Below are 27,148 nucleotides of genomic sequence, written 5' to 3' on the forward strand. Positions count from 1 at the left end.
TTTGTAGACTGCTGTAATTGTCTGATGCATGGGAAAGGGAAACTGAATTAGGGTGGTGTCCGCAGAAATGGAGAAGCAGTGGTTGGTGTAAGGGGGGAAATTTTAGGACTTGGAACTTGACAGGGCATACCGTGTGACAAAGGAAGGCAGATGGCCCACGGGGGACTGGAATAGTGATGGCTTTACTGGAAACAGAAAATAAGAGAAGCGGCTGATTTGTAAGGAGAAGATCTTTTTTATTTTGGAAACATGGAATTTGCGATACTGACATCCAGGTAAATATACTGCAAGTTTCCTAGAAAGACATAATATGTAAAGTACACAGATCAGAACTACCCTGGGGTTAAGTGACTAAATTCTCAAGATAACAATAGAAAGCAACCGTTAGTGGACACCAATTGTAGTACCTTATGATCATTGCGTAACGTTCCATTTGTAGTTATACATACACACTTAATCCGGGGATAGCTAGTTATATATATTTGGGTATTAAAATGGATATTAAGAGGCTACAATATTGTATTACAGAAAGGAATTCATTCACATTATTTTCAAGAAATAAATTCTTATGGAATGAGAACTGTCTTCCATTTCATACATTTCCCACTTAAAACTCTATATCTAAATCAAACTCCCTAAAATGAATGAAATTGGCAAGAATGAAGAACAGAGATCACAAGCAAATATAATTATTATAACTACAAATTTAAATGGTCTAAGTATTATCCAAGACGCTTTTTCCTCTCAGCGCTTAAGATGTTATTGTCCGGGTCCTAGCAGGATGTTGAAGTCCATCAACAGGGCGACTTGTGGCATTTTTAAAGTGACTCAGGTGACTGTGCTTTTGCAACTAGAGGGTGCTGAAGGACCACAGAGGACTAGATATATCTCGTCTTTTAAAGATTCAGTAATCAGTGACTCTTACAAATTAAAGTCTTCAATAAAATAACATTGAATTATAGATGCAATTTGCATAAACAATATGTAAACACATTTTATTATTGAATTGACAATCCAAACCCTCAGCTGCTGCAAACTCTCCAAATAATGTAAATACACTTATTTGGTCTTATGTTTATGTTACATGGATTAGTCCTAGTATCAGCTATGGAGAAATAAGAAGGTACATTGGCTCTGATATTACTAGGGAATACAAGTCTTATAGACCAGAAAGTACCTATTTTGCAAGTTGGAATAAGACCAAAGCAATTAATCCAAGTAGCCTGGACTTTTAGCAAGAAAGAAGATACAAATGGAGGTGAGATCTAACTAAGTAATCGTTTACTTAACCTTTAAATGTCTTGTAACAAAATCAAACACTATTCAAATAAGAACAAAAGAAATTCAGGAAAAAAATTTAATTTTACTTTAAAAGATGTGAGCATTTTAATAAAATAAAGAAGTTAAAATCCTCTAATGATTATGGATTTTTCTTCCCAACTCGTTACTTCTAGTAATAAGGTATTTTCCTCTTGGTTTCTTACAAATGGTACGAAATCACATATTCATTGCTATATTCCAATTCAAAATATTTATGACTCTTTTTAAGGCACAATGATTTTGTATACTCTGTATCAACAAAATAAAATCCATGAAAATATATCTAGGTTTTAAAGTGGACTAAATAGAATTTCTTTTATCAGAAATATTTAATCAATATATCTCCTTTTATTTTTATTTTATGAGAAACCAGAATTCAGCACGAATTTAGGTAAATCTAGATTTCCCTTTGTTTCAAAAATGCTCACTGGGCTTCATTATCTGGCATTTGACAACACAGGCACACTTTAAAATGAGCTGCTTTTGCAAATTAGGAATTTGTTTGAACTTTATTTCTCCACAGAGCTCATGTAGTTAGAGTTGATATACTTCTACTTATAAAGTTATACCATATGTAATATACTTTTGCTTTATCTATGATAATACCATCTAAAATTGTACAAGAATAAGATGGCTTTCTCCGAAAGTTACAAGGAAAGGGATCTGAAACACTACGTACATTGCGATGATGACAAAACAGGGTTCAGAGTGCACCCCATTTTATTATCAGAATTATCGAAATATTTGCAATTTACACTAACTGGAGAGAAATGTTCGGATTCTATTTTACGTAGTACGCTTATCCTTCATTTATTCCTAAAGCAATTATGTTTGCTTTACATAAATACATCATGATTAGAGCACAGACGTAACAAGATCATGCTGCCATTCCACATGATGAAGGCGCCATATTTGTATTACACTCCAATGGCATCCAAAATGCAATATATTGCTATGAAAGTGCAAAGAATGTTCACAGATTGGCATTAATGAACGAGGTTGTTCACAATGCAATGGGACTTGACTTTATACGAATGGAAAAGGTTTATCATAAATATATAGACCAGTAGATAATGTTGAAAAATAAGAAGCAGAAAGGAAACAACGCTCTTGCATAAAGATCGATCCTCTTCGCTGCCGTCGGAATAACGGGTTTGGCAGGAGGCGGCTTCTTGTTATTCTTGGCCTGGGATTTCCCAAGTCCGTTGTTGACCTCAATGGGTTTTCCATAGCAGTCATAATTGGACAATTCAAAATCTCTCGGTAAGCTTCCCACGATGCTGAAGTCGTTAGATCTCAGATCAGACTTGGACGTACAAACCTTTTTGCATCGGGTCTCTCCAACCTGAGAATAAAAATTAAAGACAGGATATTTAGAATTTTTCTATTTATAAAACGTCTTCAAAAAGATATTTTAAAAATCTGATGGTTTATTCAGTTGACTATTATGTCTCTCTGTCAAACAGAAATAATAGTCAACTGATTAAACCACGGAATTACCTGAACATTTAGGGCTCTAAAATGTTGCCTATACAACAAGGCTTATGTCATGGAATAAACTTTTGGTAGGTTATTTTATGTTAAGGGATCAAGGCACAAATCATCCTTTATCTTAGGTGCTCCCAGGCTTGTGAGAGTTCTCAGTTGAAAGACTGACCAATAAATGAAAATCCAACATTTAACCATGACACAGATCATATTAGCAGAACATACAGAATACAAACGTCTTCTGGTACCTCTGATTTCCCCAGGGATCCTATTGCCAAATTGGGTTGTTTATAAAAGACTGAGGCATTTATCCTTGCAATGAGACAGACTGTGTCTCTAAACCACACTCACAAGTAAGAACTAAAAATGGTCACAATGATCGTGAACCAAAGACTGACCAACGAAAGGCATTCCTCACTTGCCGCCTGAAGATGAATTAGCCAGAGAATCCAAACTCAGAAAATCCAATGAAACTGTGGCTATTTCAGCCAGATCATATGCTACAGAGACTGTTCAGTTGATCATCTCTGAAGTACTACATTTGACTCAATTCCCTACAATATACAGAATAATTATTTCACACTGAACTCTCTCTGGCCGTCAGAAAAGCTCGTGGAAAAGACAGAGGCTGACCAGTGGCTTAAGGAAAGGCCACAGAAGGGGGAGCCCATGATTCCACTGCTTCATCTTTCACTGTTCTTACTCCCGACCTTTGGGATTCACCTTGGGAATCTTCACTAAAATATTTACTGTTTTCCCGAAAAAGGAAACCATGCCATTGTACACTATTAGCACACTCTAGTTTTTGCCTTAGTTACAATAATACATTGACTACTTATGTGGATTCTATTCACATTTACTAGATTATGGCTGGGTAAAAATGATGCTTAATGTAAGACATAAAACAAATCATTCCCCAGCAGCCCTTCAGGTACCAGGACGGTATCCTTTATCCGAACAAACACTGAGGCATAATTTCTGGGCAAAAGCCAGATGGCAGTGCTCAGAGGTGGATAGCAAAGGTAACCAACATACACTGAGTGAAAAAACAAATGAAAATGTGTCACCACATCCTCTGGCTTTATACATTTAGGTTGTTTCCTTTTTTTTTTTTTTTTCAATTTTGAACAAGTGCTGGTAATGTTATTTTTTTAAGCTGATCTATGAATGTTGGCTTTATTATTATATCTTTATGCCACATAGATATTTGTACAATCCTGTTGGGTAAGAACTTTCGAAAAAGATGTTTATGTAAATATAATTGTACAAAAGTACACAAGAAAATGTTGATAAGTAGGAATGGGGACTGAGGCACTGGAATTTCATCCTTTCTGAATGTCTTATAGGTTAAAAAAATGTGAATCACCAACATATTACAATATTTAGAAAGTGTCGATTTAGTTCCGTCCTGGTTTGACGGGACTTGGAGCTAAAGGAGGCCAGCCGGAAGAAAGAGGATTACCGTTCCCCGTTTTTTAACGTACAGTCCCAGCTTCCCCATGGTGAGGACCCATTTTGAGTGCAGCTTAAAGAGGAGCTATATCCTGACGGAGCTACCATTGGTCCGGGCTCTGGTCCACATCAATTTAACCCAGTGCCTAGGAAAATGTCTGGCAAAAAATAGGGACTGATCGATGGAATGAGACAGAACAAAGCTAGCAACGAGAATCTAAGTTATTTAAATGAGACTTTGGGAAATCGTTCATGTATATATTATATATATATATATATATCACGAATTGTGAAAACATATATTTAAAATTTACTTCCAGGCCTTTTATTTAAATTCCCCAATTTGAAATCTTAAAAGGTCACTTTCAGCAAGCAGTCTGTCACCTAAGCTCTGTCTCCACACACACATATACACACGTTCACACTCACATACCCTCCTGGTAAGTGTCCCAGACAGAAGACCGCATTTGAAGCTCTGGTTTTCCAGGACTGTTTGACGAATGGGTAAGTCTCAGTGTGTGTCCGCGAACTTGTGTAAAGACTAAATCACGACTTGATCGGAAGAGAAGTTGGGAATAGCCTCTCCATGTCAAACCTTTGTCCTATTCTCAGACTCTCAGAGCAGCCTGCAAGCTCTGGGACTCCGTGGGTGTCCCAGGCTCTCTCTCACTTAGAATCCTCTGCTCCAAGAGCACTAACTGTGCTTTAGAATCACGTATCAAAACAAAGGAGGACTCTGGATTCTGACAGCAACTCAGAAAGCGTGACTCCTACCAGTTCTTTTTACTTTTGCACAAAGAAGGCCATACATATTTACTACAGAAATGCATTTACTCTGAACCGTATTTTATTCATGGCTTTAGGGGTAGTTTCAGTATCTATAAGTAACTGGACAAGTAGCCCAATTTATATGATATGATAACCTAAGTCATACATATTAACACTTCAAATTTTCTAGTGTTTTGTTTACATAAACACATTCTTAGATTCTGCCAGCAATTTTGTTCGTTTTTTGTTTGTTTGTTTGTTTTGCAGTACGCGGGCCTCTCACTGTTGTGGCCTCTCCCGTTACGGAGCACAGGCTCTGGACGCGCAGGCTCAGCGGCCATGGCTCACGGGCCCAGCCGCTCCGCGGCATGTGGGATCTTCCCGGACCGGGGCACGAACCCGCGTCCCCTGCATCGGCAGGCGGACTCTCAACCACTGCGCCACCAGGGAAGCCCTGCCAGCAATTTTAATCATTATATAATTGTACCTACACAGCTCATTCAAAATGTAGGCATAGAATGTTACATTTATTCCAAGAGATTGTTTAAATATAGGAAATAGTTAAGGGAAGAATAATTACTTCAATGTTGAAGTGATAACAGGAAAAATCACTCCAAAAACTTCAGTTTGGTTACACTAAATGCTTAATCATTTAGTTTATTGAACACTCTTCTATAAACGTATTTGCAGATTCTTATATTTGAAATGAGGTGTGTGTGTGTGTGTGTGTGTGTGTGTGTTGGTGAAGAGTAGGTCTACTGCAGAAGTAATTTTTAACGACGTGTCAGAGCTGAATAAGCAATAAAATTAGGTTCCATACTGAGAAGTCCTCTAGTTGCTTAAACAGCTCATAATTCATTACCTCATTCGCTGGTCTCTTCTCCTGCTCATCAGAGACTTTACACAAACACAACTTTCTTTAGTTAATACTCTCCACACATCATTATCAAATCAAACATGTACATAAGAGTACAAAGAGTTTACAGTATAAATGCTATTTTAAACAATTATAATATCACATGCAGAGGGATTAAATGAGCTACTTAGAAGTAAGACAGTAACCCCACTCCACACATTCTTAAAAGTGACCTTGGTTCTGCAGATCTCCCATTTATACTTTCCCCATTTTTCCTCATATGAATATGTGTCTCATTTACTTTCATCATATAAACTTGTCACTTCTGAAAATTACTGGTAGCAAAAATGAGGTACTACGATAATGAGGCTGTCAAGGATAAAAAATGATGACGATAAGAACTTCCAAAGGCTTCAAACTGTAGCCTCTAAGATTTTCTTTGTGGTCCTTTCCAGCTTGAATCTGCACACAGGTAAAAGCGAATCACCCGAGGCAATATTTCTGGGCCAGAAGACTTAGGTGTGACTTCACGGTGGTAACAACAGAGAACTTACTAGAAAAATGAGCAGAGCCTCAGTGGTGACGTGTGGGCCTGTAACAGACCATCTAACATCTGTGTCGTCACAGTCCTAGAAGGATGGAGGAAAGGTACTCAAAGGAATAACAGCTGAAAACTTCTCCCATTTGGCAAGAAGCATGAGCCTGCATTTTTTTCTAAGAAGCTGAACAAACCCCAAACTGGATGAACCCTAAAAAGAACACTCCAAAATACATAATTAAACTTCTGAACATTAAAGGCAAAAAAAAAAAAAAAAATTTTGAAAGCAGCCAGAGAAAAATGACATTTTACTTAAAGGAGAAAAACAGTGTGAATGAAGCAGAGTTCTTCTCAGAAGCCACAGAGTCCAGAAGGAATGGGCACAATACTTTTTAGGTGTCAAAGGAAAAGAACTTTCAAGGATCCTATTCCCAGTGAAGAGATCCTTTGGGAATGAAGGGAAACCAAGACATTCCCAGATGAAGGAAGCTAGGAGGATCTGTTACCAGCAGCGCTACCCAAAATAATGGATAAAGGCAATTCTCTAAAAGGAAAGAAACAATAAAAGATAGAACCTTGGAATATCAGAATGGAAGAAAGATCAAAGTAAACAAAAATAGGCGCAAATACAATAAACTTTTCTTCTCTCTCTGAGTTTTCCAAATTATGTGTGATGGTGAAACAAAAAGTGTAACACTTTCTAATTAGGTTCTAAGAAGTATTTACAATAATTTTGTCATGTGAAGAGGAAAGCAAAAGGTGTTAAAGGCAGGTAGCATTTCTACACATCACACAAAGTGGTAACAGAGTCACATCAGGAAACTGTGATAAAGTTATGTGTATATAATGGGACACCTGGAGCAGCCTCCAAGCAAGAGAGTGACATGCTTACAAACAATACAGGAAACTCAAAATGTCATTCTAGGAGCTGTTCAAGCAGTCCACGTGGAAGAAGGAGAAAGAAGAAAGAGATTAAAAATAGAACAAATAGGACACAAAATATACACCCTGAGAAAACCATGATTCAAAACGACACGTGCACCGCAATGTTCATTGCAGCACTATTTACGATAGCCAGGTCATGGAAGCAAGCTAAGTGTCCATCGACAGACGAATGGATAAAGAAGATGTGGCACATATATACAATGGAGTAGTACTCAGCCATAACAAGGAACGAAATTGGGTCATTTGTAGAGACGTGGATGGACCCAGAGTCTGTCATACAGAGTGAAGTAAGTCAGAAAGAGAAAAACAAATATCGTATATTAATGCATATATGTGGAATCTAGAAAAATGGTAGAGATGAACCTACTTGCAGGGCAGGAATAAAGATGCAGACGTAGAGAATGGGCATGTGGACATGGGGGTTGGGGGATGAGTTGGGAGATTGAGATGGACGTATACACACTACCACGTGTAAAACAGATAACTAGTGGAAACCTGCTGTATAGCACAGCGAGCTCAGCTCAGTGCTCTGTGGTGACCTAGATGGGTGGGACGGGGTGGAGAGGGGAGGCCCAAAAGGGAGAGGATATACGTACACATACAGCTGATTCACTTCGTTGTACAGCAGAAACTAACACAACATTGTAAAGCAACTATACCCCAATAAAAAATAGTAATAAAATTAAAAAAAAATAGACTGAAGCCCTAAATATATCAATAAGTTCATTAAATTTAAATGATCTAAATATACAAATTAAAACGTGAGAGGGCTTCCCTGGTGGCGCGGTGGTTGAGAGTCCGCCTGCCGATGCAGGGGACGCGGGTTCGTGCCCCGGTCCGGGAAGATCCCACATGCCGCGGAGCGGCTGGGCCTGTGAGCCATGGCCGCTGACCCTGCGTGTCCAGAGCCTGTGCTCCGCAATGGAAGAGGCCACAACAGTGAGAGGCCCGCGTACCACACACACACACAAAAACCAAAAAAATAAAAAAAGACCTGCAGACAGCATCACGTAAGAACAGTTTGCTTGCCTCTGTCTCTAAAACCGTGTCTAATGTTCTAGGTGTTGGTAGGAGTGGCGGTCAGCAAATGGACATGGTCTGGGGCCAGATGCAGGCAAGGTTTCCAAGGCTGTAGGATGGTCTGGACCTGTTGGTCTCTTGTGGAACTTACCATGCTACGTTCAGTGGAAATGGTCCCCTGGCCTAGGGTCTTCTCAACTAGAGGTCATCAAGTACAGGCATGCTGGAGTGAGTGGACCACTGTCCTCAATCCATGACGTGGTCTGTGGCTCCAGGATGTATCAGTACCTGAATCTAGAGGCATGGTCCGCTCTTCTTAGACCCATCACCAAGTGACAAGGCAAGGTCATGGGTTTTAACTGTTCAGTTCTTCTCTAGCTACTCACTGCGCTGGACAAAACCCAAGCCATGGGCATAGTTTCCCTATGAGCCAGGCACCCAGTAAAGAAGTAGCCTGCCTGACATGAGCATTGTGAAGCTCTCCAACTTGATGGGGAATGGGTGGGAGATTGACTCAAGAACGTGGGCCCCGTAAGCCTTCAGCCCCCTGGCCATTCGCAAAGGTTTGTCAAATGAGAAAGAGTAGGAAGGTCTGTCACTTGGGCAAGGCCTCCACATTCAGTGGTGACCATCAGAGCAAAGGAACTGAAGCATCCTTAAACTCCACGGAAAGTTCTCCAGTAATTTGATAAAGTGTTGATTTTTTTCTCGGTTACTATTGGACCTAAGTGTTTTCTATTCTTTTCCAAAAAGTAGGTTGTGCTTAGTCCCTTTGCATCTGTGAGAGAAAAACGAGTGAGAACCGATTCTACCAAACCTTTCAACCCGCAGAATGCACTTTGCTGGCCGACGTCGTCCTTACCTGTAAGGTGCTGATGTGAACAGGTGTGCCCGTGCCATTCACAGTGTTCTTCTTAGCTGCACTCCCCCCCTTCCCATCTGCTTGCTCAGCCTTGGCAATTCTGGCTTTTTCCGCTTCGACTCTCTTGGGGTTATTGAGCATCACCTGGACGACCGCGTACTCCACCAGGGACGCAAACCCGAAGAGCAGACACGCGATGAGCCACACGTCCAAAGCCTTCACGTAAGACACCTTGGGAAGTTCCGCAGCCAGGGTTGTGCACTCAGAGGCCAAGCTGAGCACTGAGAAGATGCCTGCAGGACAGAAACAGGAAGTCAAGTTGCTTTTACTCCCGTGAAATGTTCTACAATCACTGCTCTTTGATGAAATCCCCCTCCAATAACTTTCAATGCCCCTCAGGTCCCCTTAAAACTCAAAGAGTAGAAGAAATACCACGTACTTGCTTCTTATGTAAGAATTATTGAATATGGGTGGTATGTGTGTAAACACTTAACATTTTAAAAAGTAAATATTTATTTTTTATTACCCTAATAATGAAAGATGTACTTGGTTCTCTTTGCTCTTGCATTGGGAATACGGGAAACACTATATTAGTATCAATAATCATTTAAAACACTGAAAAATATATATTCCACCAGTTGCATCATTTCAGAGGCTCCTGAAAGGTGTGGAGTTTTGGGGATTTTTTTTTTTTAATATTGAAGAACTAAGAGACTCTCTCCTAGAAAGAAAGGCTTTTAGTAAAATATAACTTCTGCAGATTGAAACAATATTACATATATATATATATATATATACACACACACATATATATTACTATTATATTGTAATTATCCTCTATCCTGAAGAAAACTAATGAACAGGACTATGTTTTAAAAGTTAATATAGGTTTTAACATTTTCTAACCTGGAAGTGAAAAGTAACATAAAAATACAAGATCTTCTCAAACATTGCCCTAAACTCAGTTAATTATACCTATGGGCATTAATTTAGCAAATCATATTCCCAAGTTATTTTTTTATTCTTAATCAAATGTTATGTCAGCTTATCAATCAATCAAAAACAAGCCTTGAAGTAGCATATATTGGCACCATTCTCTGTGTTTCCATAGCATTTCATGCTCATCAATAACACAGAATGTATCAAATTGTAGTAAATTTAGTAGTATACCTGAATCTTTATCCTGATATATTAGCAACTTTGTGAATGAAATGGAGAATAGTGCCAGATTACAGAAGGCCTTCAAAGTCCTAGAGTGGATCTTTTATCGTATTTGGTAGAGAAATGACATTATCAAGAGAATATTTCAATAACGTCACTCTTCTAGGGATAAAAAAATAAACTGAGAAAGAAAAATATAGGAGATGCAGAAACAAAGAATAAGAAAATGAAGGATACAATGAATGTGAAAGGATTTTGGAGAAAACATTTTTTAAAACTTGATTACTGTTTAAAGGAAGAAGGAAAAGATTAAGACAAACTTCTAAACAGAATGACTGGGAAAATACCCATGAAATATAGGAAGAGGAGAATATAGAAAAGATGTGACTTTGGAAAGAAAACACCGAGTTAGGCCAGATAAAGGCCGAGAAACAAAGAACTGGTGACCACGACTCAGCACAGGGCACCCGGGACCTTCTTGAAGGACAGATTGGCCAGTATCATTCAGGGGAGGTTGTGGTGGAAAGGGAGGGGACTCCAGAGAGGCTCAGGCATCAGAAAAAGAAGGTCAAAGGAGCAGAGAAAGATTCAGAATAATAGGATATTAATGGACATTTGGGAGATATTTATAATCCCAGGCGTTAAGTTAAAAACCATGGTGACCAATTCCAATAAGATCTGTATCATTTCGAAGACGTAAGAATGGAAATGGAGATCAGTTGAGAAGGAAGAGAATGTGGACCTCACTGTGTGCCTTGTCTTCAGGAAATCACATTAAAATAGGAAACGTCCACTTGCTTTTTTATCCTAAAATAAGAAATCTGAGCAAATATTTCTCCGGACAAATATTTCAGCCTTATCTTAACATGGCCTTCAGATGAGATTACGTCATTGTTTAAGTAACTCATAGTGAAATGCTGCCTGAATTTTACTACATTATGAACCAATAAAAAGAAATGTGAAACCCATCATTCAAAAAAATGGGGATATTTATAGTTTCAATATTGTGTTCTTAATATATTATCCCCACTTAATGGAGCACCTCTCTAATACATTCCAGGACTTCTTGGTATAATCTTTCTATAACGTGTTTAAAACATATAGTCCTTATTTGTCATTTGTTACTTTCTCTCCCTAATGCAAAAACAAACCAAGTCTAGATTTCAAATCAGGGAGTATGTCGTAAAATTGCTATCAACTCTGATAAGCAGGCGTGAGGTCTACATCTACTAAAAGTTATGGCTAACAAATAATATAAATCAAAGTATTAATAAATTAACTACATAAAATAGTTAACCTGAATAAAAACTTCTATAAAGAATTCAGGGTGAAGATAAAGCTGTTTAGCTCATCAATATGCAGAAAGAACTTTATAGTGATAAAATCCTTATTTAAGAGACCACTATTGATAGTGAACTCCCATTGACTATGGGATGTCCACAGATTTCTCGTTCAGACAATCTCAGAGGAAACATCTGAAAAATAATTCTTTAATAGCATATACTCTAGCAATCTATTGCCTAAAAGAGGAATACCAAAACCTAGAAGACTGAAAAAGGAAAGCAAGAAAAAGGGTGAAAAAAGAAAAGGAAAAGAAAGGGGAGGTAGAGATATTTTTTTGTATTTCATTTATTTATTTATTTTATTTCTTTTCCTTTTGGCTGTGTTGGGTCTTCGTTGCAGCCCGCAGGCTTCTCTCTAGTTGTGGCGTGCGGGTTTTCTCTTTCTAGTGTCTCATGCAGGCTCCAGAGCGTGTGGGCTCTGTAGTTTGTGGCACGCAAGCTCAGTAGTTGTGGCGCGTGGGCTTAGCTGCCCTGCCGCACATGGGATCTCAGTCCCCCAACTAGGGATCGAACCCACGTCCCCTGCAATGCAAGGTGGATTCTTTACCACTGGACCACCAGGGAAGTCCCGGTAGTATTTTTTATTAACAACAAATAGAACCAACAGAGCAAATCAAGGAGAAATTGTACCCAACAGCTACTGTCTAAACATGAAATCATCTTTATCCCATACTGAGACAAACTACACTATGCAGCAAATTCTTATATGGAGTTGTGATTAATAACATGAAAATTCATTTAGAAATACTGCTAAATTATTACATCAGCATGTTATCATTGCACAGCATTCTAATCAAAGGATACTAAAAGGAAAACTACAGTTACTACCATGTGGGAATCCAGAAATAATATCTGACATTTTTGAAAGAGATCCTCATAATCAAAAAGATCTTGAACCACTGTTCCAGATGATAAGAAAAGACTATAATAAGGAAGAAAGGTACTGTGTGTGACCTGCTAGAGGTCTGAATTGCGACCTGAATTATTCATCTTTTTACATTTATAATTAAAAAGTATTGTTTTAAAAAAATCCTTTTTAGCAGCAACTAAACCATTTCATGTACCAGAAAAAGAATGTGTTACAGTAAAGTTTACGTAGGGTAAAAAGTGTAAGATGTTACCTCCACAGTTACTTTTATACTTAAAGAAATAGCTGAAGACAAAGTCTACCTAAAGTTCGCAGAGGAAGCTTTGATACTTGTTAGCAATGGGAAAAGTAAATCAAAAAGAGATAGGAAGAAAAGTAAAACTAGAACACAAGACTGATTTTATTTTAAAAAGCAAAATGAGTCTAGGGTAAATGATATATGTTCTTCTCCTAAATTTTAGAAAATAAAAATTATGGGCCATAGAAGGAAAAGATTGGCAAATTGATTTCATAATCTTTTGGAACAATGTAGGGGAAAAAAAGTAGAAAAAGGAAAGATACACTGGGTCAAAATAGCCGTATTGACAGAATATCCTGATATTTAATCTGTCAGTAATATTATTTCTTTTTTCTTTTTAGATAAAATTATATATATATGTGTGGGTCTAATCACAGAGCTTCAAAATACCTGAAGCATAATTCCATAATTAGAGTTGGGGATTTTAACAACTTTCTCATCAATAACTATAATAACTAGACAAAAGACATAAAAGATTTTAACAGTACTATCAACCAACCTGACTCCACTCATATCTACAGAAATCTACACCCAAGAGTGACAAACATACAGTGCAGGTGACATGGGATGTTTGCCAGGAGACATATGCTGGGCTGGACCATTAGCGAAGTCTCAGTAAACATAAAAGGATTGAAATCATAGAGTATGTTCCCTGACAAAATTAAAAACAAATCATATTTGAGTACTCATGAAAACGCTAAATATTTGGAATCCAAACTACACATATATAAAGAATCCGTGGGCCAAAGAAGAAATCACAAGGGAAATTAGAGACTATTTTTTTAATGAAGGAAGATGAAAATACAGTATACCAAAATTTGTGCACTGCAGCTAAAGCAGGACTTACAAGGGAAATTTGTAACTTTAAATGCCCATGTTAGAAAAGAAGAAGGGTCTAAAATCGGATATCTGAGTTTCCACTTCAGTCATCAAAAAGAGATCAAATAAAATCCAGACTGAGTAAAAAGCAATAATAAAGACAAGAGCCAAAATCAATGAAAAAGAAAAATAAACAAATAGATAGAAATGAATGAAATGAACGCTGATGTTTTGAAAATACCAAGAAAACGGATAAGTCTTTATCTAGAGTGGTCAAAAAAAAAAAAAAATTCACAATTTAACAGTATCAGTACGTAGGAATGAATACTTCACTACAGCTAGACAGGAAAAGGAAAAACAAATGTTATGAACGTGTTTGTGCTAATAATTTTATCTACTCATCTAATAGCTAGGAATCAATTGGTAAAATTTGCCAAAATAAAGGGAAAAACCATACAAACCTTTAAATATACTCAGAGAAAGCATTGAAGCATTTGGCAAAAGTCAACAGTCATGATAAAAACCCTCTGCCAACTAGGAAGAGAAGGGAACCTCTTCAACCTGATTAAGAGATCTGTAATAACTAGAGCCACTATTACACTCAACAGTGAATACTTCAACTATGTCTACCCAGAATCAGGAATAAGCATCTCTCACAACTGTATTCAACATTGGACTAAGGTCGAAGGCACTACAAGAAGTAAAAAAAATCAAGTATTTGGGGAGTATATGACACAGGAGTACGAATCAGGCAAAACGGTACCATTATCTTGATAAACATTACGCTAATATTTTAGAAAAGTTAAACATACTTTTCCTATAAAATGCAGAAATTTCATTTCTAGGTGTTTGCCCAAGAGTAATGAAAATGTATGCCCACACAGAGCCTTGTACGCCATTATTCATCACATCACGTATAATACCCCAAAACTGGAAACAACCCAATCCCCAACAACTGGTTAATGGAGAAGCACACGGTGGTGTAGCCGTACTATGAAATGCTACTCGGTAATAAGATAGAACCAGACATTAACACACGCAACAGCACATATAAATCTCAAAAACCTAAACATGTCCCTAGTTTTCTTTTCATGAGTCAACATGTTGACTGATCCCACTTTCAATTTACCACCACTGACCTCCAGAGGTCCGCGATCCTACCAGGCAATCAGGGTGTATTTCCCCAGTCCCTTCACCAGTCTCTCTCCCTTCAGAACCACAGTGCTTTTCCCCATCACCCTTGCGACTCATGACCTGGCTTCCCATTTCACTAAGAAAACAAAATCAGGGGCTAGCCCCCATGACCACGTCTGCCCTCGCATCTCGCCGTGTGCCCATCAGCTCTGCCTTCTCTCCTGACGCTACAGACCAGCAGTCAGTCAACCCGATGCACCAGGCACATCTGACCCACCGCCTGTTTTTATAAATACAGTTTTACTAGGACATATCCACACCCCTTCAGCTATGTATTGTCTAAGGCTGCTTTAGCGCTATGACAGCGGATTTCGGGATTTCAACAGAAACCTCAAATGTTTGCTATTCAAACTGTCGCCGAAGGAGTTTGCTGACCCCGTGGACGAATGCACTGTGTTCTAGCAAAGGCCAATCCCTCGTTTCCTACCTCCCATCCCCTCTCACGGCTCCTGCACTTCTACCCACTCTCATTTTTTCCTTCACTACCGGTTGTTTTCCACCAAAAATAAACGTGTGTGGATTGGCCCCTTAGAAAAACAAAACCAAGAAACTCTCAGCTCCCATCCCCCCTGGCTATCTCCCCACCCTCCCCTCCTGTGGGCAGCTAACCACCTCCAACAGGCCGTTTACACCGAGGGCTCTAGGTCCCCCTCCTGCGTTCTCCTGAGTCACTCCGACCAGGCTTCCCGCTTCTCCTCACTCCATGGAGACTGTCTCTCTTCTGGATCCCAGGGACCCCCTAGGCTGCTAAAGCCAAGGGCAATCTTTAGCCCTAACCTTGACCTACAGGCAGCTGGCTGGTCACTCTCCTCGCCTGGACACACCTTCTCCACTTGGCAGGATTCTAGGAAACCACATCACATAGACTGTTCCTCATCTTCTCAATCCCAAGGCTTTAGCCCTGAGATTCTTCTACCTACACTCCACTCATCGCCTTAAATACCATCTACAAGATGTCTTGCATGTGGGATTTAAGAAAGCAGAATCAGGGCTTCCCTGGTGGCGCAGTGGTTAAGAATCTGCCTGCCAATGCAGGGGACACGGGTTCGAGCCCTGGTCCGGGAAGATCCCACATGCCGCGGAGCAACTAAGCCCGTGCGCCACAACTACTGAGCCTGCGCTCTAGAGCCCGCGAGCCACAACTACTGAGCCCACATGCCACAGCTACTGAAGCGTGCGTGCTTAGAGCCCGTGTTCCGCAACAAGAGAAGCCACCGCAATGAGAAACCCATGCACCACAACGAAGAATAGCCCCCGCTCGCCGCAACTAGAGAAAGCCCGTGTGCAGCAACGAAGACCCAACGCAGCCATAAATAAATGAATTAATTAAAAAAAAAAAAAAAAGAAAGGCTCTCGATTATTTCCCCAACCCGAGACTATTTAAGCCCTATAGAGACAGAATTTTCAAGTCTGGCTATTGGTGTTTCTATGTCACAGAGCATTAAACATCACAAACTGGAGAGCGTGGCCTAACCAGCCCTTCCTCTCTCTAGCCTCTCTTGGTGGTACAGCACACAATAACTAGTGTTTAGGAAAATGATGCAAAGTCATGTTTAAAAGATAAATTCTATTACATATTCCCTGATGAACAGTATGAGACAGTATATGATTTAGAAAGATTTCTATCCAAATAGTCATTTGTTTTTAAGCTTGGCACCACTGGGGATTTTAGCCTTCCGTTATCCGTGAAAATCGCTTATTAATAATTATTTCATGAGAGTCAAAGTAGGATGGATTAACTGCTTAAAATACCCCAAGGACACAAAAAGGGAAAACTTAGTTTAATTATAGAATGCATAAACACGGAGAAAATCTAGTTCAATGTCAAGAACTGAAGGAAGTCTGAAAAAAAAAAAAAAGGTTACCATCAATTCCAAAACTCACTGTCTCAAAATCATTTGGTATAATTTCAAAATTATACAGTCATTTCTATAAAGATGCAGCACACTCGCGACCCCCCGAGAGAGGCTGGAACACGTTACCCAGGGGCACTCGGGCAGCGCTGGCGTCGGGGTTGATCCAGAAGGACAGCCAGGACAGAACCACGATGAGCAGGGTTGGGGCGTAGACACCCATCATGTAGAAGCCCACCTGCCGCCTCAGGGTGAAGATGACCTCCACGCACGTGTAGTACCCTGCCAGCGACAGACACGGGCAAGAGTGACACTCCCGCTACATCCCACCGCAAAATCACATCGTGCCCGGAAATTACAGGTCGCTCCTGCTTGAGGCAATTTCACAAAGGGAACTCCACGTAAAAAGGACGGGGGCTGGTTCTGTAAATATGTATCCTTTACGTGATCTAAGAGGACGGCATGATGAGACCTGTTTCACCCGACCTCTTGCGACTTCATTATGAGATTGACAAACAGACACCATGTGCTGCTCTGGGATGGCCAGTCCCGGCTTTTAAGTCTTTGCTCCGAGATTTTGCAGTGACTTAAACTTCCCAGTATCCTTGGGTCCTCTGGGAGCAAAAGATCTAAAGAAGCCACCGGGAGCATCAAATCAGAGCAGAGCAAGTCTAAAAAAGAAACATGCCTGGATTACACGTTGTCAGTATAATTTTCAGCCACGTGGACCACTTCTTATCTGGAAGGGATGACCGTCTACCAGAGCTACCATTTACGCATAAAATGTGCAGACAGTCTTGGAGGTAAACACGAGCAGGGTAAGTGAGTGTTCCCAGTCTATGCAGGTAAAAGTTTGTAAAGGCAAACATCGGACATCCCAACCAAGTCTCCCCTGGTTCCACTCCAGGACCTCAAATGTTCTGGAATCGAGGGAAAGGGCTTCACTTTCACAGGCTGAGACTGAAGCAGACGTTGCCCTTACACGTCATTCTAGGACTGCCATGATGTCAAGTAGTCTCTCAAATTAATCACAAATTATGGGCAGCCTCATAATAGCCTTTGCTGACTGGAGAAAGAAAATAAGTGACACAAATAGCCTCCCAGCACTGGCATACAAGAGACGTTTCCAGATGTTTGAGATGAATTTTTAAAATGTTCAATTTAGATAAAAATGTCATTTCCCATTCAACAAAAGGAAGGGTATGCATGAATTCCAAAACGTTAAAATATCTTCAGTTGCGTTCAGCTTAAACTGTACATAATTATTTTAAAATGCTGAGACAAATGAATGGACAGTGCATAAATAAAATAACTATGGGGGAAAAAGACAATATTACTTTTTTACTGTGTTTTAGTTTAAAAAGTTGTACTTATCTAGTTTTCCGAGTTGGGAAGAAGGTATATATTTCTGATGCTAGAATAATCTTCATATTTATTCATTAATAGTATCTAGAGCAGTAATTGCACACAAATAGGGTCTTTCAAAGAATGGCTATTCTCACCCTTTATCAAATAGCTTAGATTAGAAATCTATCCTTTTCCCAATAATCATTGATACCTCGGAGGGATTAGAAAGATGTTAGGGCTAATTTGTAACAAAAATAAATAGTTGATTTGAACTAAGTAAATTCTAATTATGCCAAATGTTTCCATATTATATCAAAAAAAGACAAGCATGGGCTTCCCTGGTGGCGCAGTGGTTGGGAGTCCGCCTGCCGATGCGGGGGACACGGACTCCTGCCCTGGTCCGGGAAGATCCCACATGCCGCGGAGCGGCTGGGCCCGTGAGCCATGGCCGCTGAGCCTGCGCGTCCGGAGCCTGTGCTCCGCAACGGGAGAGGCCACAGCAGTGAGAGGCCCGCGTACCACAAAAAAAAAAAAAAAAAAAAAAAAAAAAAAAAGACAAGCAATGCAGAGTGTTTGTCTTTTTTAAATTTTAAGTTCATTAAAACTAGGCAATTCATTTAAATGGTGCACAGGTTCTAAAAAGATATGAAAGGCAAAACGATGGAAAATCCCCCTCCCTTTTCAGTGCCTACCTCTTCTCTCAACTTCCTGCCTGGACAAATGAGAACATATGCTTCCAACTAACAACCATGTGCAAAACTTCCAAACCATAATCTTTCCTAAGCCCATTCGCTGCAATTAAGGAGGCCCACAGCGTTGCCTACACGCGGTTCTGCAGTACCTTGCTTTCTAAGAGTGTCACTCCCTCAAGGTAACTTTACACTCACCTAGTGCCTGTGAAATGGGGAAGAACACATATGTGCTTATTACGTATCTTTAGGAGCCTAGGTTGTCACAAGGATTATAACAATTTTCTATAAAGTTGCTCACTTTCCAATGCATTTGCGCATCCCATCCACCACATTTAGATGACAGCCTAGTAACCGATTGCTTCATCTGAAGCCACCCCCCGGGGAGCTTCCCAAGCCGTGGATGCATTTAGCAGTAAAATATACGCCTGGATATCATAGTGATTTGCTCCATAAACTTTTATGAGAAACATCCCTTGATCTTTTTTGATTTCCTGGTACTGTTACATTTATGAGGGGCAGGTGGGCAGCTAATGGGTATAAATGCTCACTGGCAAATTCAATTTACTTTCTATTTCCTGTGAGCTTTTATTTGATTATTATTCACTCAGGCTTCCAATTTAAAGATTTTTCTATACTTGTGTACCCATATATTTCTCCACCTGTGTAATTTCTACTATTATAAATAAAACCCTAATTTTTAATAAAGTTAAAGCCAAATCACCATTTCGGATAATTTTGTACAAATTAAAGAAAATATTGGCCATCATTTTATACGTTGCTTTCTGTATCTTTTCCAGTATTCTGCACTGCTAAGCATTCCATATATTTTGGATGTTCTATTTCCTTAGATACATTTCTAAGTATTATCCAAACATTAAAATGTTTTTCTTATATCCATATACTGATTCATATAAATACTGACAAAGCATGTTTACTGAAATATAGTGCCCATTATTATTATGTTAGCCATGAGTTTTTTCTTATTTTCTGTATCTAATGAGATATAAGTGACTTATTTATGATAACTCAAAAAATAAATACCACACACACACAAAAATCTATGAAAGATTTACTTATCGTAAATCTTGAGTATATCCCCAAATACTCTCTACCGCAGCACACCCTCTTATTTCCTTCTTAGGACTAAAAGAATTACATTTACTTTACTTGCTTGCCACGTAAGAATATGGATCTATAAAACAGCAGGGATCTGTCCTTTATTCACTGCTGAGTCCCCAAGTAGAGGCTTCTTTTTTGTTAAGATTGTTTTGATGTGGACCATTTTTAAAGTCTTTATTGAATTTGTTACAATATTGCTTCTGTTTTATGTTCTGTCCTTTTGGCCACGAGGCATGTGAGATCTTAGCTCCACGACCAGGGATCGAACCCGCATCCCCTGCACTGGAAGGTGAAATCTTAACCACTGGACCTCCAGGGAAGTCCCGAGACATTTTAAGTTCAGGGCTTAAAGGTGAAAAAATGAATAACCCCATGATTTTCAATACTGTTACATGATTTTATACTACATAAAATTAGAAATAAAATTACTGGTTTTATTTTTCATCTCTAGATGAAGTTTAAAAAACTTCAGTAAACTCTATTTCAAGTTTCTCCAACAATTTAGAGACTATTCATTTTGAAATGTTAATCATATAATCTGGATGTGGGTAACTATTTTCCAAATATAATAGCACTCACTGAACTCACAGGACTGTTGTGAGGATTAAATGATAGAATTCCTGCAAAGTGCTTAAAGCAATGCCTGACAGATAGCAAGAACTCAAAAAGCCATCTATTAAATGTTTCTGTACATCAATCCTCCAGAAAACTTCTCTTGGCTTTCAAGTTTATTTTTTCCATTACTAGGTGAGAAATCCCTGAAAACTGTAGTCAGTCTCAATTTGCATGAGTCACAGAGAGGAGAATGACTGTGCCCAGGTTACAGCTGACACTGATTTGCCCTTGACATTCAGGAAGTCGTTGACCCTGCATCTCAGTTATTTTATGTGTTCAACAAAAGAGCTGGCTCAGCATTAGCCGACCGATCACTTCCACATCTGACAATCAAGGTATCTACGATTTCTTCACGGAGTACTTTGATGGTCAAATTTTTAAGAGCTCTGTTTTTCCATTAAAAATTTTGATAATTCTTTCAGCAGTGTATTTGCTTATTTTGTCTCTTGTCCTAAAATACTATAAGCTCTACAAGAGAAGGGACTATTTATATATAAATGTTACATAATCTGTTAATTTAATTGAAGGTCAATGACAACAGATGCTTAAACTAACGTTATCTCTAAGTTGGCCCGTGTTGTATCTATTATTACAACAACGTAGATGTGCAACTATTCACTCTATCTTTTATTCTAATCAACAGGTATGTTTTAAATCATATTTTGTCCTTGATGATGTCACGATGCAGCATTTCAGCTCAAACATCTCATCTCAGTAAATTTTCCACAATTACTCTACACGTTTTTATTTTTGCAAAGTCAACATAAATGTTGCAATAAACTTAAACTTTAATTACATCTATTCCTGAATATCTTTGTCATGATTTACTTCCTGATACAGAATTAGAATTTTGTGATAATTTATAAGTTAGACTGATTATTAGTGTGAATGTATTGGTCAAAAGTCACTCACCTTTTTATTTATATTGCTGAGGAAAATAGCACTATATTTAATATCTAGAGCCTTCAATAACCTATAACCTCCAGAGGAGACTCAAAGGTTGAATACTAACCATATTATGAAAGTATTGATCAGTGAGTACTGTATTTTCATTTCTGTAAAGCTTGACGTGATTTAATGCGTGAGGTTAATTTGTTGAGTTTTCATAACTGGCCGTTCCATAACCTAGATCAAGAATATTATACGGCAAATTTTTACTCATGTCCAATTATTTCATGTGTTTACTGTTTCCTGCACAGCATAAAGATCAAATTTTTTGAAAATTAAGAAAATGGGTCAACCAACAATGAAAACCCGCCCCAAAGACAGCAGACGAATATATATGGGTTACATTGTTTATATCCATAACGTTTGGCCCTAATATGAATCCTGTCAGAGCAGAATTTCTAGGCAACATCTAAGAAAACCACTGCCTGGAGAGTTCATATAAAATAAAACGTTGAAAACCTCTTGTTATCCGGAATTACATAGAGAAAAGCAAAACTATCTAGCGATAAAATAAATTTTAACTTTAGTGGATGTCATTTTATGAAAGATTTAAATGTATCAACATATAGATATAATGTTTATAAATACTGAATTTATTTTTTAACTAGTTTTCTCTGTTCTGTCCCTAGCATATTTTAATATCGAAACAAATCTTTGAAATAAGACTTAGTTGTGTTTAATTTAAAGAATATTACTTACCAGTGCCTTTGTAGTATTTTGTACAGTTACCATATTCAATATCTTCCTTTTTAATATCAAATTGAGGCAAGGCAATTTTTTCTAATTGAACAGGATCCCCTGACTGCCAGATAAATCGTAAGTCATCAGTTGTGTAACCAACTGTAAACAAAAGGAAATAAAATATCAGTTTGAAATATAATTATGGACACTTCTTTAACATTTTAACATCCAGATATCAAACACAGAAATGGTAAAACAATAGGCCCTTTTATGAAACTTTTGTTAGAAATGTAAAGAGGTAAAATCTATGGCCACTAATAAAAATATTAGCACAAGTTACAGATAATTGGCTTAAAGAAAGAGCAAGCTAAAATAATCAGCATATCACAGATGGTAAAAATCCTCGGGGGGCATGAACAGTAGTACATCTGTCTATGTCAGAATTCTGAACCGTCATCAATGAAAAAGTAGCAAATAAGTGATACCAGCTTTCTGAATGTACACATTTACAATCATGCAATATGCTACCTGGAGATTTTTAAAGAAACTTAAGCACCAAAATGGGTTTTTTTGAAGAATTCACTACCAACTTCCCTAGAGGAGTGGCATGGCCAGAGGAGAGCAATAAAACAGCCCCTCAGATGGACATCACTCCATCACTAGAGCCTCCTGGAACCCACATTGTGGGCTTAGGTAACCTGGCTGCAACTCAAGGGCCCCATGGGCTTACAGCATGTTGTAGCCTACCGTTCAACTCTTACACGCCTATATTTTTTAAAGCCGTACTTTAGTGTATCTAGTAATAGAATTGAAGGTATATACACATGTGGAATTATTTATAAAAGATGCATATGGACACACAGGCACACGTATATACAATACACACACAGACGTGTACCTACATACACTTATATCTGCAAAATCTCACATGATAGTTAGAAAGCAAAAAATATTGTTCAAATTTAGGATCCAGCTTCAGTAAATTAAACAACAACAAGTAACCACTAAGTGACTTTAAAGCATGTCATCAAGCAGGCACCTACATTTTATAAGGTGTAGGAACAGGTCACAGTATGTGGGTATTCAGGCTGAAGAGTCCTTCCATTAGTATTAGTTTTTCAAGTTTTATTTCCTACTTTGATTTTCACATGACAAGCTTCATAGCAAATTAATTAATAACTATATTTTAGAGATAAGCATTTCAATGACTACACCTGGTACCTCTTTTAGAAACTGAAAAATATATGATTCTAGAAATATAGAAAATCTAAAATCCAATTTTGTAAAAAATATTTTTTTATAGGTCCATAGAAAATGAATGCTTGGTAGGATTTAGATAATATTTTTCAATGTTTTCCAAATTTTCTGCTCTGAAAAATGTGGTTTTAACATTAGAAAAGTTATTAGGACATCATTTTCTCCTTTACCTTGCCTATATCACTAACTCAAATGCAGGTGGCGATTGGAATGAGTTAGAAGGGTACACACCTACACCTACGGCAACTCAACTGAAATCAACTGGTAACAAAAGAATTCATCTATCTTAGTATACAAATTAATACAGTAAAAGGAAAACTATAATTTCCCTAAATAACTTATTCTAACGTCTATTTGGAATCAAAAGCATTAGTTTCACCGTTATTATCTAAGATATTAGTAGCATGTATTGCCTAGAAATTTTAAGCATTTTTATCCCTATGGTGACTTAGGGTCTCATTTACATACAGCTCTCAAGTTGCATCTTGCAACGCTGTGTATCCATGGGAAACAAGGTCAAGTCCAAAGGGCACGAAAGAGTAATAGATAGCCTGAAAGCAGAAACAGACGTCTTAGAAGTTGTTTAACACATGTCTCCGTGGTATACTGATTTTTAAAGGAAAATATGAATCTACAAATATTAGAGAGAAAAGAGTACCTCATGCTGACGAGGACATCTCCATCCCGAAAAATAAAGAGGAGGATATTTTCCTGGGTTACATCATGAAAATTGGCACTTTTTTCATTTGCAAAAAATAAATCAGGTTTCCACAGACACTTGTACATCGTGGGGTCCACCGTCAGGGCATCTGAGCCCCGGAAATCGCTAGGCAGCTTCAGTCTGGGGTCGTTCCACTTCTGTCTCAGGAAGATGTTGACTCTATAATCCTGGGAAAATTACGTGTGCGTGTGTTTACTGCCATTTTTAAGAATGCGTTCAGCACCAGAATAAAAAGGGTTCAATCGTTAGCAGCACAAATACGTTTGCTCTTCCAACATTAACAAGGAGCACAATAGCTTGGTATAAGAAGCCCCTCGTGTCTTTCTAAGACTCTCTACAGACATCCTCTTAGCGCTTGCGAGTTCAAACGTCGTCATAGAACTTTACCAATAATTGCTTTACTGTAATACAAACACCAATTATACCAGGGGGTTAGTTGGTATTGTCAAAAAAGCACAGGAACTGCTAAATACTGCCATTATTCTTCCCCCAAAAGTAGGATACATTTTCATTAAAAATAGATAAGAAGCCAAGAGAAAATATTTCACTTGTATCTTACTAAGTAGCAAACTACAAAAATAATTTATATGTATATAAAGCTACAAGGGGGTTCGGGAGGGAAGGATTGGGAGTTTGGGGTGTGCAGATGGAAGCTGTTTATCCATAGGATGGATAAACAACAAGGTCCTACTGCAGAGCACAGGGAACTACATTCAGTAGCCTGGGATAAACCACCGTGTAAAAGAATTTTTAAAAGAGTGTGTATATAAGTATAACTAAATCACTTTGCTGTACAGCAGAAACTAACACAACACTGTAAATCAACTGTACATCAATAAAAATAAAATAAAACTCCATATATGTTTAAAACACATACTTTATATATACACTTGAGGAAGAAAAGGAAAAATGATCCTTGCCTACTCATACATGTAAATGATTATACAGAGGTAGTCAAATAACATTTGGATTTTGCCAGATGAGCGTACATGAAACATGTGTAAATGTTATATTCAACTCCAGTAGGAAAAGGTTTTGAAATCCCCTAAACAGCTGATTATTTTTCTTCAGTTTTTTGCCTATCTCCAAAGTTTTAATTGTAAAACTTTGTAAAAGTTGGATTATATCAAGACATGTATATCCTAAGAATAGATGAACCTGGAAACATTGTTTAATACCTTAATACATTTTATATTTGCCAGTGAAATGAGGTTCTGCCACACATTGGGTTACTGGGGTATATACAGTCCAAAGCAGCACGGTGGCATGATGCTCAGGTTTTTTTATTTTAATTTTATATGCTGAACTCAGAACATGCACCAAAGTGCTCGAGGCATAAATGACATTGGGCCTCAGCATCCTTATTTTCAACCATTCAAAATTCACAAAATACTATCTATCCATGGCCTTTTGGCATGATCCAAATGAATCAGAGCATAAACTTCAAATCAAAATCCAAATGTTTCAATGGGAAGAGATGACAGATTATCTTTCTTTAAATAATAAGACCTAACATATTTATATGAAACATAAATGCACACATTTTATTTATGTATAAAATATAAAATAAAGCATAAGCAATGTGCAGTGACTAGGAAAATTTGAGGAATGCACTTTCTCTCTCCTATGATGTTCAGATTCTATAATAGTAATCAGAGGAGGGTAAGGCACATACTGATAATAAATATTTCCTGAACTACAGACAGTGAAGTAAGATTTAACTTACCTACATCTAACGGCTAAACTTGATGTTTATAAAAACTGCAACACATATAACACATTGTAAATCAACTATACTTCAATTAAATACATGTTTAATAAATAAATAAACTTCAACACATAATACAAATTGATTGTTAAAAATCGTACGCAGATGGTCTTGAAGTGCAAAAGTCAAATAAATTAAGAATTATGTAAGCTGGCACTGAACATATCTGTACCACTGGCAGGGAAAACAAAAATAACATTTTCCTAATCAAACGAACATGGAATCAAGGAGGACGTGAAGGAGACCTAGGACCCTGGAAGATGAAGACCTGCACTACACAGCTCCATTAACTTTTTGTCAAATATACACATATCTTACAATTCATAATGGGACTTAAGTGGTTACCTCATATCTGATTGTGACAGCTAAAGAAATTAGCTCAAAACATGTCCAGGACATAGGCCTATCAGCTGGTAAGCCTTCCAGTGGCCACAATGCTGCTTCCTGACCAAAGTTTTTCTCATCCCAGAAAAACATGCATGGCCCCCAACTTAAGAAGAAATACACCATAGATCTGGTCATTTTCAAATAAAATTCCTAGTATGCTAGCTTCGCGAAAGCACATGGTTGATATACACTTGCCATTACTTTGCGCACTTAACAGTATCCAATTCCAAATTATTTGCTAAAAAGCTTTCCTGTAATGATCGGCCAAAATGACTGGTATTCTAAAATTATATACAGTCAAAGCTATTCTATTACCCTCGTATAACTACTGTTTCTTATCCAGGTAAACCATCAAACACTACATCTTCAAGCTGTGGTATTTGAAATACGCATTCACGGTATTATGATGAAATACTGTGTCCTAAGGGTCAGATGAGGTTGCCGATGTATCTTTTATAAGCTTATTATTAAAGCTATGGTCCCTTATTTTGGTCAAGAACCATGACATGAAAATACTGAAGATGAATTTTTCTTTAATTTTTCATTTGCTCATCCAAATATGACTATGATACCTTTGTAGAGGTATTTACTACGTGCTAGCCATATTTGGCCTAAGTGCCTTACAAAAATATGACTATTTTTGGAAGTTTATACTGTGAAAATGGTCTCTTGGTGCTCATAAATGCTTCCTGTTACTGGGAAGTACCAGGTAAGCTTATTGTCGTGTTTCCTTTCTGTCTGGCAGCTAGGGAACTGAAAGCTAAACCCTGCAGCTAATTGACATTTAGTACTGTTTCAATTATTGTATTTTTGTTATTATTATACACT

At 38.0% G+C, this 27,148-nt stretch overlaps 1 protein-coding gene across 3 annotated transcripts in view; it reads right to left on the reverse strand.

Moving 5' to 3' along the window:
* Nucleotides 1–215: 215 nt before the first annotated feature.
* The window catches only part of GLRB (glycine receptor beta), a 69,391-nt gene continuing 42,458 nt past the window's right edge, over nucleotides 216–27,148 (reverse strand). For 2 of the 3 annotated variants that reach the window (XM_030865762.2, XM_060299887.1), the window contains exons 5-10: nucleotides 24,103–24,332; nucleotides 23,913–23,995; nucleotides 22,206–22,346; nucleotides 16,915–17,067; nucleotides 9,250–9,542; nucleotides 216–2,665 (exon numbers count right to left, since the gene is read on the reverse strand). In XM_030865762.2, the coding sequence (XP_030721622.1) occupies nucleotides 2,369–2,665; nucleotides 9,250–9,542; nucleotides 16,915–17,067; nucleotides 22,206–22,346; nucleotides 23,913–23,995; nucleotides 24,103–24,332 (1,197 nt within the window). In that variant the 3' untranslated portion in view covers nucleotides 216–2,368. The remainder of the gene's footprint in view (nucleotides 2,666–9,249; nucleotides 9,543–16,914; nucleotides 17,068–22,205; nucleotides 22,347–23,912; nucleotides 23,996–24,102; nucleotides 24,333–27,148) is intronic. The other variant, XM_060299888.1, reaches the window with a different exon arrangement.

The sequence above is a fragment of the Globicephala melas genome, chromosome 5 (assembly GCF_963455315.2).
Source record: "Globicephala melas chromosome 5, mGloMel1.2, whole genome shotgun sequence".
Lineage (NCBI taxonomy): Eukaryota > Metazoa > Chordata > Mammalia > Artiodactyla > Delphinidae > Globicephala > Globicephala melas.